At 33.4% G+C, this 9,626-nt stretch overlaps 1 protein-coding gene across 2 annotated transcripts in view; it reads left to right on the plus strand.

Moving 5' to 3' along the window:
• The window catches only part of LOC114330073 (G protein-coupled receptor kinase 2), a 778,149-nt gene extending 770,028 nt beyond the window's left edge, over nucleotides 1–8,121 (plus strand). For both annotated transcript variants that reach the window (XM_050642802.1, XM_050642803.1), the window contains one exon: nucleotides 7,668–8,121. In XM_050642802.1, coding sequence (XP_050498759.1) covers nucleotides 7,668–7,739 — 72 coding nt within the window. In that variant the 3' untranslated portion in view covers nucleotides 7,740–8,121. The remainder of the gene's footprint in view (nucleotides 1–7,667) is intronic.
• Nucleotides 8,122–9,626: the final 1,505 nt, after the last annotated feature.

A 9,626-nucleotide genomic window follows, 5' to 3' on the forward strand; every position in this document is an offset into this window, starting at 1 on the left:
ATGTTCGTGTACGTTCCAACTAAACTATTATTGTGGTACCATTAGGTAAACACAGTGTTTTTAAAACTTTTTTGCCTCTTAGTCTTTTTTTTTTTGATAATTCACCTTTTATCGAGATGTGGCTTCTTCAAAATATACCTAAAAATGTAAATTATAAATAAATTTTCAGATTATTAACAGGTATATCATAGGTACTTAAGAGAATGGGTACGTATTTTCGGCTGCAATGCTATTCAAATGGGGATTAATTTTTTTCGAATCCTCAGAACTCAAACGCAGAATGAAAGATTACGTTATTGGCGAGGGCCGAAAGTCCCTAAGAACTTATATAATGTTTATTTTAATAAGTTACAGGGGTGAAAAACTAAGAGAAAATTTAGTGTGATATTTAATTTAAAATATCTCATTCAAAATAAACTTTTTATTTATTCTAAGGGACTTTCGGCCCTCGGTAATAATATAGTCTTTCATTCTGCGTTTAAATTTTTCAAAAATATTTATTGGTTTTTTTCAGGATTCGAAAAAATGAACACAATGTCCGTGGTAATATTTCCAAATCTATCTTTGTCATACAACGCACTCAGTCGAGTAGAATATTGTCAGGATACTGTCAGTCAGACAGTGACAATCAGTGACAATTTTAAATATTTGACATGGCATCGGGAATATTTTGAGTTGTTGATTAAATAATATTGATATACAGTGAGCACGTAAAGGTTGGAATAAATTCATTTTCTCGAGAGTGGACGATTTTGGAAAAAAATCCCGAAAAAGATCAATTTTTAGTTTTAAATTGCGTCTTTTTGACATATGTATCATACTAGTGACGTCACCCACCTGGGCGTGATGACGTCATCTACAATTTATTTAAATGAGAATAGGGACCGTGTGATAGCTCATTTGAAAGGTAATTCAATTCTCTATTCAGTAATATAAACAATAACATAATTATTTATACAGGGTGTCCAAAAAAATTTGTCTTAATTAAATTTATTGACAAAAAAAGAATGTGTGTAATTTATTTAACTCAAAATACATTTTACTGCTATCATAAAACAGGAAGTAATGTTTATTTGACAAATAAATATTGCTTTTTGCTTAAATTCAATATTAAAGCCGCCACCCAACTTCCTCTTGACAGTTTGAACATTTAATTTAAGCGAAAAGCAATGATTATTTTTCAAATAAACATTTTTTCTGTTTTTGAGAGCAGTAAATTGTATTTTGGACTAAATAAATTACATGCATTCTTCTTTTTATGTCAATAAATTTAATTTAAAAAAAAATTTTGGACACCCTGTATAAATAATTATGCAGATGTTTATATTACTGAATGGAGAATTAAATTACTTTTCAAATGAGCTATCACACGACCCCTATTCCCATTTAAAAAATCATCGATGACGTCATCACGCCCAGATGAGTGACGTCACTAGTATGACATATATGCCAAAAAGTCGTAATTTAAAAATACAAATTGGCCCGTTTCGGGATTTTTTTCCAAAATCATCCATTCTCGAGAAAATGAATTTATTCCAACCTTTACGTGCTCACTGTATAGTATATTTGATAAATAATTGATTTAAGACGTGAACTTAATAAAAAGTTATTTATTGTGTATAATTTGTGGAAGATCCAAGCAGAGAATACATCAGGATAATATATTCTGTGATCCAAGTATTTTGTTGTTAAAGATGTTCAAAATTGTAAGTGTTCCATAGTAACAATATATTATTAAAAAATCACTTTAACACTTTTCCTCTTTTCTCGATTAGTTCTTGTTGTACATATAAATTATTACAATCACTGAATACATAGTCAGTGAAAAAATTATTACATTTATTAACTATATAACTATATTATAAACTATAAACTATATTATATTTTGCAATTATAAAAATAACAGTTATCCAAGAACATTCAAAACCCATCTCTTTAAATTAATGATGACATTTTCAAGTAGAATGACATTCTAGTAATGTTTACATATCCATACCAGTGTGAATTTTTGTGACGTAATTTGCCATGTAAAGAAAGAAAAAGTAGGGATATCCGTAAAATATTTGCGAATTATGTACCGATGGCCTTAATCGTATAAAAATATGTGGTGGATTCGACAAATATTCAAAATATGTATCTCGATAAACACTGGCTTATCGAAAAAGTACTAAGAGGCAAAAAAGTTTTAAAAACATTGTGTTTAACTAATGGTGCCACAATAATAATTTAATTGGAACGTACACAAAAGTTTGGGGGGGTTTATGGGAGCAAAACCCCCATAAAATTTTTATGGGGTGCACAAATTTCACTTTAATTTTTTTTAAGATGTTGCTGCCATAAGAATGCCACATGTCCATTTTCAATGAAAAATCTTTTAAGAGATTTCGATATATGAAAAAAAAATCGATTTTCATTTTGTAACTTCAAAGGGCTGTAACTTTTTTGTGTACACTTTCGTACTAAGGTACGTTGGATTCAATCAAATTATTTTTGTCCCCGGAATGCGCGATTTAATTTATGGCATACCTTTTTGAAACACCCTGTAGTTCTTTCTAAACAGCGTTTCACATTAAAAATAGAACATTGCTGAGATAGCCCCATGTATTTCTTGTGGACGATAGAAGCGCGCTGATGCCATGCCGTACTCATTAGAATGAATCGTATGTCGGCAGTCGAGACTCAAGCGAGATAGGTTTGGCAATACGGATCTCCATAAGCGCAATGTTCCGTTCTTAACGTGAAACAAAGTGTAGTTAGCACTTTTCTCCATTCTTCTGAGAAACTTAATTTTTGAAGTACAACACAACTACATACACACCACCATCAAAATTGTAAATGTGCAGGATTTGTTTTAGTTCTGATCTTGTTGTACTATTACCAATGAACTGATACAGATATTTAGTAAGTGCCAGCAGGTGTATCAACGTACCCCTCTCTATTAAAATAGACAAGGATTTATCCAGCGTAGACAACGTACACAACTTTTTCCCTTTACAAACTCCGCTTGTTACTGCGGTATTTGATACTGTAGTTAAGTTTTAATTTTGTTTTTGATATGATATGCATTTTATTGGCATGTATTATTATTGACAATGTACGGTAGTCTGCACATCTGGTAGTTATTCCATCTTTTGCTTCAGAGTACAAGACATACATTTTCTGCTGGAGTCTCGATTGACTTCCTCATTCATCACAGACCACGTTCGACGTTTAAACTCGCTGATAAGGAGTTTGACCTTTCGAAATTAATCTCTCGCTTTATTCCGACAACCACGATCTTCCATTTTCAGCATATGTCGGATATGTAATTCGCTTTGTCTTTGCGACATTGCCTTCTTATTTTTTTTTAGATACCGTTCATTCCAAATCTAGTTTTATGTTCTTTTTTGAGTTATATCACAGTACAAGTGTTATAAATTATCCATGGCTTACGGTTTGAAGAGACGGATGTCGTATAAATAGTCCTGCAGTCTCGATTATGTTGTCTTTGAGACATATCCAAATATTTTCAAGGTCACTATCTATTTGTTTCGAAGAAAAGTCTTGTTGAAATTCATTGGTTTTTGAGAAGTTTCGAGGCATGATTCTTCTTATGACTCTCCTTTTAAGGACTTTAAAAAGACGTCGGACGTTTAATACTAGGATACTCGGTTTAATATTAGGAATACCCCACAATCTGCACCCGGATATGTTTTGCAGGATGACCGATTTCCATCTTGATCTCATTAGGATATTATAATCTGTTTGATTTCTTTTCATCCATTTTGGGCTACGCCATGTGCACAATCCTCGTCGGTGGTGCTGATAAAACATAGAACTCCACAAGACGGTCACCCACGCAGTACCCCTTTAAATTTTCGTTGGAGGACCCTATTTTGGCCAGGACTTTATTTTGGAATTTTCCAATCTCCTAGGATTGTTACTAATTCATGATTGTGAATAGCACTAGTAGTTTCTTCTAAACGGCCATAAATGTTAATGTCAATTCCAGGGTAAAATGACATTATAATCAATGTTAAACGTAAATGTAAAATGGCATAAGCGATGGAAATTTCCATCTCATTGCGTTTTCTTCGTCACTATATAAGAGTGTTTTATTTTAATTATGTGTTAAAGAGAATGGGGATTCCTTTGTATAGTCGTTTAGTTACCTTAAATGACGTGGTTCAGTTACAAACTTTTAAATAAGAAGTTAGTTTGTTATTCATTGGTTTTACAGCTTTATTTATCGTAATAATAAATTATTGTGATTCATACATAAGTACCTATAGTCCGTCCGCTATAACTTTTCCCATGCGGTACGATTCATTTTCAATAAAATTAAGTCAAAACAGAAAGTGAAACGTACGCCGATGTGTGTAGTATATAGTATACAGTATACAAAATGTATATACACATCGACGTTCGTTTCAATTTATGTTTTGACTTAATTTGACTGAAAATGAATCGTACCGCATGGGAAAAGTTATAGCGGACGGACTTTACCTAAGTAAGTTCGTGTATAGTCCGTCCGCTATAACTTTTCCCATGCAGTACGATTGATTTTCAATCAAATTAAGTCAAAACATAAATTGAAACGAACGTCGATGTGTATATACATTTTGTATACTGTAGACTATATACTACACACATCGGCGTACGTTTCACTTTCTGTTTTGACTTAATTTGATTGAAAATGAATCGTACCGCATGGGAAAAGTTATAGCGGATGGACTATAACCTTCTGGCTAAGGTTTAGTGTTAACATTTTCAGGTCGCGCAAGCACCTCTAACATGCCATCGACCACTTAGTGACCTCCAAAGCACGGTAGCGGCTCAGTTAAATTGGAAATTGAAAATGTTGTCAGTGCCGGGAACTGAATCCGGGTTATCCAGCTTGTTAAGCCAGTAACATAGCCGGCACATTCGTCTATGACACTTTCTGAGATATTCTCATAAGGATTATTAAGATCCTTAAATACCACAATGGTTTTTATTGACCATATTTATTTCCCTCTATTAACCCATTCGCTGCCGATCACGCGCCAGCGCGTGATGTGGTTACTTCAGTCAGGTGGCGTTCACGCGCCAGCGAGTGATATGGTTACTTGAGCCAGGTGCCGTTCAACAAAATTCGTAGCCGAGGTCCATCCTCTTCGATCGGCAGCAAATGTGTTAATGAGAAAATATTGTCGAATTTACGCCAGAAAATGAAGCAGAAAAAATGTAAAAACGTCGCAATGTTTTCGTCCAGCATAGATTTGTACAGAAATTTGGAATTAGGCTCATTTCACCATCTAGTTCATCTTCTATATAGTGCCGTTGTACGCTTTTGGCTTTTTAAGGGTGAAAACTACCCCTAATTGTAAAAAATTATAAAATAACATTTTAAACTTCAATATGGTCAACATGAGGTTTTTATTAGTTAAATAATGATTGTTTTATGCTTTAGGATATAATATCATAATATTTCAACCCTTAAAACCACCCTTGTTGGAGCTACATAAAAAATGTATTTATCCTAAAATAATGATTTCGGTTTGCATCGATTTGCATAAAAATTTGGGATTATGATCATCTCACCCTGTACTTCATATCCTATATCATGCTTAAGGGCATTGATTATTTTTAGAGGTGTAAACTACTCCTTATTATCAAAAAATATATAAAAACATTGTAAACCTTAGATAATATGGTAAAATTTGATTTTGATTGGTTAAATAATGATTGTTTTATGCTTATATAGTAGGATATAATATTATAATATTTCAACCCTTAGGAACCACCCTTAATAACATTTCAGTTTTTATAAGTAATTTAATGGATCTATACAGAAAAAAATATAATTACATACAATAACATTTATTTACACAAAAATACGAATTTACAAATAAATACAAATACAAATAGTTTTTTAGTCATCTCATCGAGATCGATGTCATCTTTGTCTCTTCTATAACTGGTCGACTATTGTTGCAATCTTCCCCCGAGCACCCAGAACAAGTGTGATTGCAACATAACCAGAGAACAACGAACAACGTGTTCGTGTTCTATGGTATAACCCCAATTTCCTGCAGCCACATGAAACGCCGGGCCCTTTTTTGCGTTGGCAAGAAATCATTTTCAAAAGTTTATCGGGTGCAGGCGGCTTGTTCATGCGCACGGGATGTAAATAACCTTCTTTAAAATACCGCAGACACGCACACACATGAGCAATGTTTCTTCTTTTCTTTCTTTCGATTTGAATGGAGAAAGTGGAACATATTATAACGTATTACTGCCGAAAAACCGGTTCTGTGATATTATATACATTGAAAATGCTGTATTACACTCCCAAGCGGGCTATTCGAGTTTTTCGAAAAAAAAATCGTTTTATAAACATAGCTCCTTTATTTTTAGTGATAAAAAGTTTTTTCAAATTGATTTTGTATGGTTTTTTGAAGAGTTATAGAACTATGTAAATTAAAGTCCTTAAGACCCCTTAGCCTTTAAGTGGGGTGAGTTTAAAGGGCTCGAATAAGGGGGTGTTTACTCGTAAATAGCGGTTTTAAACAGCTAAACTCGCTAAATATTCTCTATAAAGAAAATCTATGCACAGAGAATTTTAGTTATTAAAAAAGCTACAATTTAGTACTCTATCATTTTTTTCGTATCTCTAGTATTTTCGGAGATATTTGGAAAAAAAGGTGAAAAATACGAAATTACAAAAAATCAATTTTTAAATTTTTCTAAAATTAGGCCTTTTCAATAGGTCAAACTTCTTGGGTGTATTTATAATACATGTATAAAAAGAATTACCGAAGCGTGAAGATCAGTTTTAATTAGGAGGTAGTTAGGGGGTTTTTTCTCTGATTTTTTCGTAGAAAAAGTAGGTACCGACCTTATTTCGAACATAAGTCGCTAAATTTTTATGCTAGAAACAATGTAATTTTTTCCTTTTTTGAAAGGTCTATCGTATACTTAAAAAATATTCTGTAAGATTTCCGCGAAAAAATCCTCGAAAAGTTTTACCGTTATTTGGCTTCGAATATTATAAATTATGCATTTGCCGAAAAAGGCTAACTTTTAACATGCTGTATTTTATTGGTTGTATTGCTCGTAGAAAAATTATAAAAAAATTATTTTGTTTGTGTTTCTAAAGGATACAATTTTGATATCTACAGTTTTTTTCATTTAATGCATATTTTTTGAGTTATTCTCAAAAAACCCTCTAAAAAAGTCGATTTTTTCGCCGAAAAACTGTTACTTTTAACCGCGAAAAACTCGAAAAATATTAGTTTTACGAAGAAAACGTAAAGAACATTTTTTTCTTAGAATAACTTTTTCTATCGATTTCCATGGCGAAAATGTAATGAAAAATTCCCACCCCCGAGATCGGGTGGCAACTTGGCAACCACCCCCAATATTTTAGCGTAGAGCGGCATGATATAGAAAATGATCCTTGGGCTATTCCCTACCTTCTGTGAAAATTTCAAGTAAATCCATGCTGGACGAAAAAATTGCGAGCCAAAATGCTTCATTTCCTGGCCTAATTGTATATCGTCTAGCTCTGAAAGCCGTCTTACTTTAATCTGGTGTGTGTTGTAATCGTTTTTATAAATAAGACCTTTGTGTCCCACTGTTATTTGACATTTTTTTATAGATATTATAGAATGTATAGATATGGTAATGATTGTTTTTTGTTTCAGAAAAAACAACTTCCTAGAACTCGGCCCATACCTATCAACCCTACATTGTTACCCCAAGTGGCGGAAAGATGATGGACCGAAAAATAAAAATTGGCGAGAGTATATTACCCTCTCTGTATCTTTCTCTCTTTATGTCTCGTACCTTCCTTCAACCCCATCAATGCTCCCTTCGAAGTTCATGATTGACAGGAAGAAAGTGTTTGTTAGAAAAAAAATGGTTATTTGGACTTTTCAGATATGTAATTTAGTCTGTTTGGGGGTGTTATTTGGTGCTAATTTACGCGAAGTATAATATTAGAAAATCGTTTTGTGAATAATACTTACAAGAAGATCAATATAAAAGTAAAAAAGTAAAAAGTTGACCCTATATTTAAAATAAAACATATTATTTTGTCTTTATTTGTGATTGTGCATATTATGTGAACTTTCACACAATTACAAAATTTTTACATGATTTAGTTACGGACTAATTTTTTTTAACTTTGTATGAATTAAATTCTATTTTTCGCTGGAGTATTTTGGATAGTAAGGTAGAAAGTGCTGTACCTAGCTGTTATCTTACAAACCGAAATTTATGAGCTTTGCTATTTGAAACAAGATGAACATCTTTTGAACTTTTTAAAGCTTACAATAGTCCATGTTGGATTAATTTCCCCATATGATGATTCGGATAGATATTTCACATAACTGTAACTAGATTGAGATAATAATTATATCTACATGGCATGGCATATAAAGGAGTTGGCCATGTCAAGTTAAATATTATGTTTATATGGGATTAAGCCATAATTCATTGTAATAAAGATAATAATAATTTATGAATTAGGTGAATTATTGTTATTTGACGTTTTGGTTTCCACTTCAGAAATCGTTTTCCAACAATGATTATTTTAAGATATTATAGTGTTATGTTTTTATGTCCATAATTGTTTGGTGGTTCTTGGTTTCCAAAAAATTGACGGTTGATTTACTTGGCCTCGATCTTGGAGGCATATAGCCATACTTCTAGAATAGTCCGATTATAATTGACAATTCTGAGGATGATGTTTGTACCCTCAGAATGTTATCAAATTGTGATTGTTTTGTGTGTTTATATATTTATGTATTATGTGTTTGTGTATTATCTATTCATATACTATATGTTTATGTATTGTGTCTTGTATACGTATTATGCATAATTAATAGGGAACTTGCACATTTTTTTTATTACATAATAATGTTCAGTTTTGTATAAAAATGAGATTTCCAAAATTTCACGCTTCAAAAACTCATAATAACTTAGAAGTACAAATTTAAAGTCTTCTGTATTTTAAAATAGTTCAAACGGCCCGTGACGTGTTTATGGTTATAGTAACGTTTACACGTATCCAGTAACTGGCGCCAGTCTCACTGGAATGCGAGTGCTTGACTAAGACAGCGCTGGATAGATTCGTTTAGACGTATCCAGTAACTGGCGCCAATCTCACTGGCACTCTTATTATAAGTCCTAATACTGCCACTGAAACCACAGGTACGACAGTGCCAGCGACTGGAACGCTGTGTTTACACGTGTCTACAACCACTGGCACGGGGTTAAAGGGGACGCGGGCGAGGGCCACTGGCATGAAAAATAGACCAGCTTTCTATTCAGGCAGGTTTACATGTATCCAGTAACTGGCGCCAGTCGCACTGGAACGACAGTGCTGGCATGGTAGTGGCATCATGTAAACGCTTTTTTGCTCCAGTCCAGCGCTGTCTCGAATAGAAAGCTGGTCTATTTTTCATGCCAGTGGCCTTCGTCCGCGTCCCCTTTATCCCCGTGCCAGTGGTTGTAGACACGTGTAAACACAGCGTTCCAGTCGCTGGCGCTGTCTTACCTGTGGTTTCAGTGGCAGTATTAGGAATTTTAATAAGAGTGCCAGTAAAATTGGCGCCAGTTACTGGATACGTGTAAACGAACCTATCCAGCGCTGTCTTAGT

The sequence above is a fragment of the Diabrotica virgifera genome, chromosome 2 (genome assembly GCF_917563875.1).
Source record: "Diabrotica virgifera virgifera chromosome 2, PGI_DIABVI_V3a".
NCBI lineage: Eukaryota > Metazoa > Arthropoda > Insecta > Coleoptera > Chrysomelidae > Diabrotica > Diabrotica virgifera.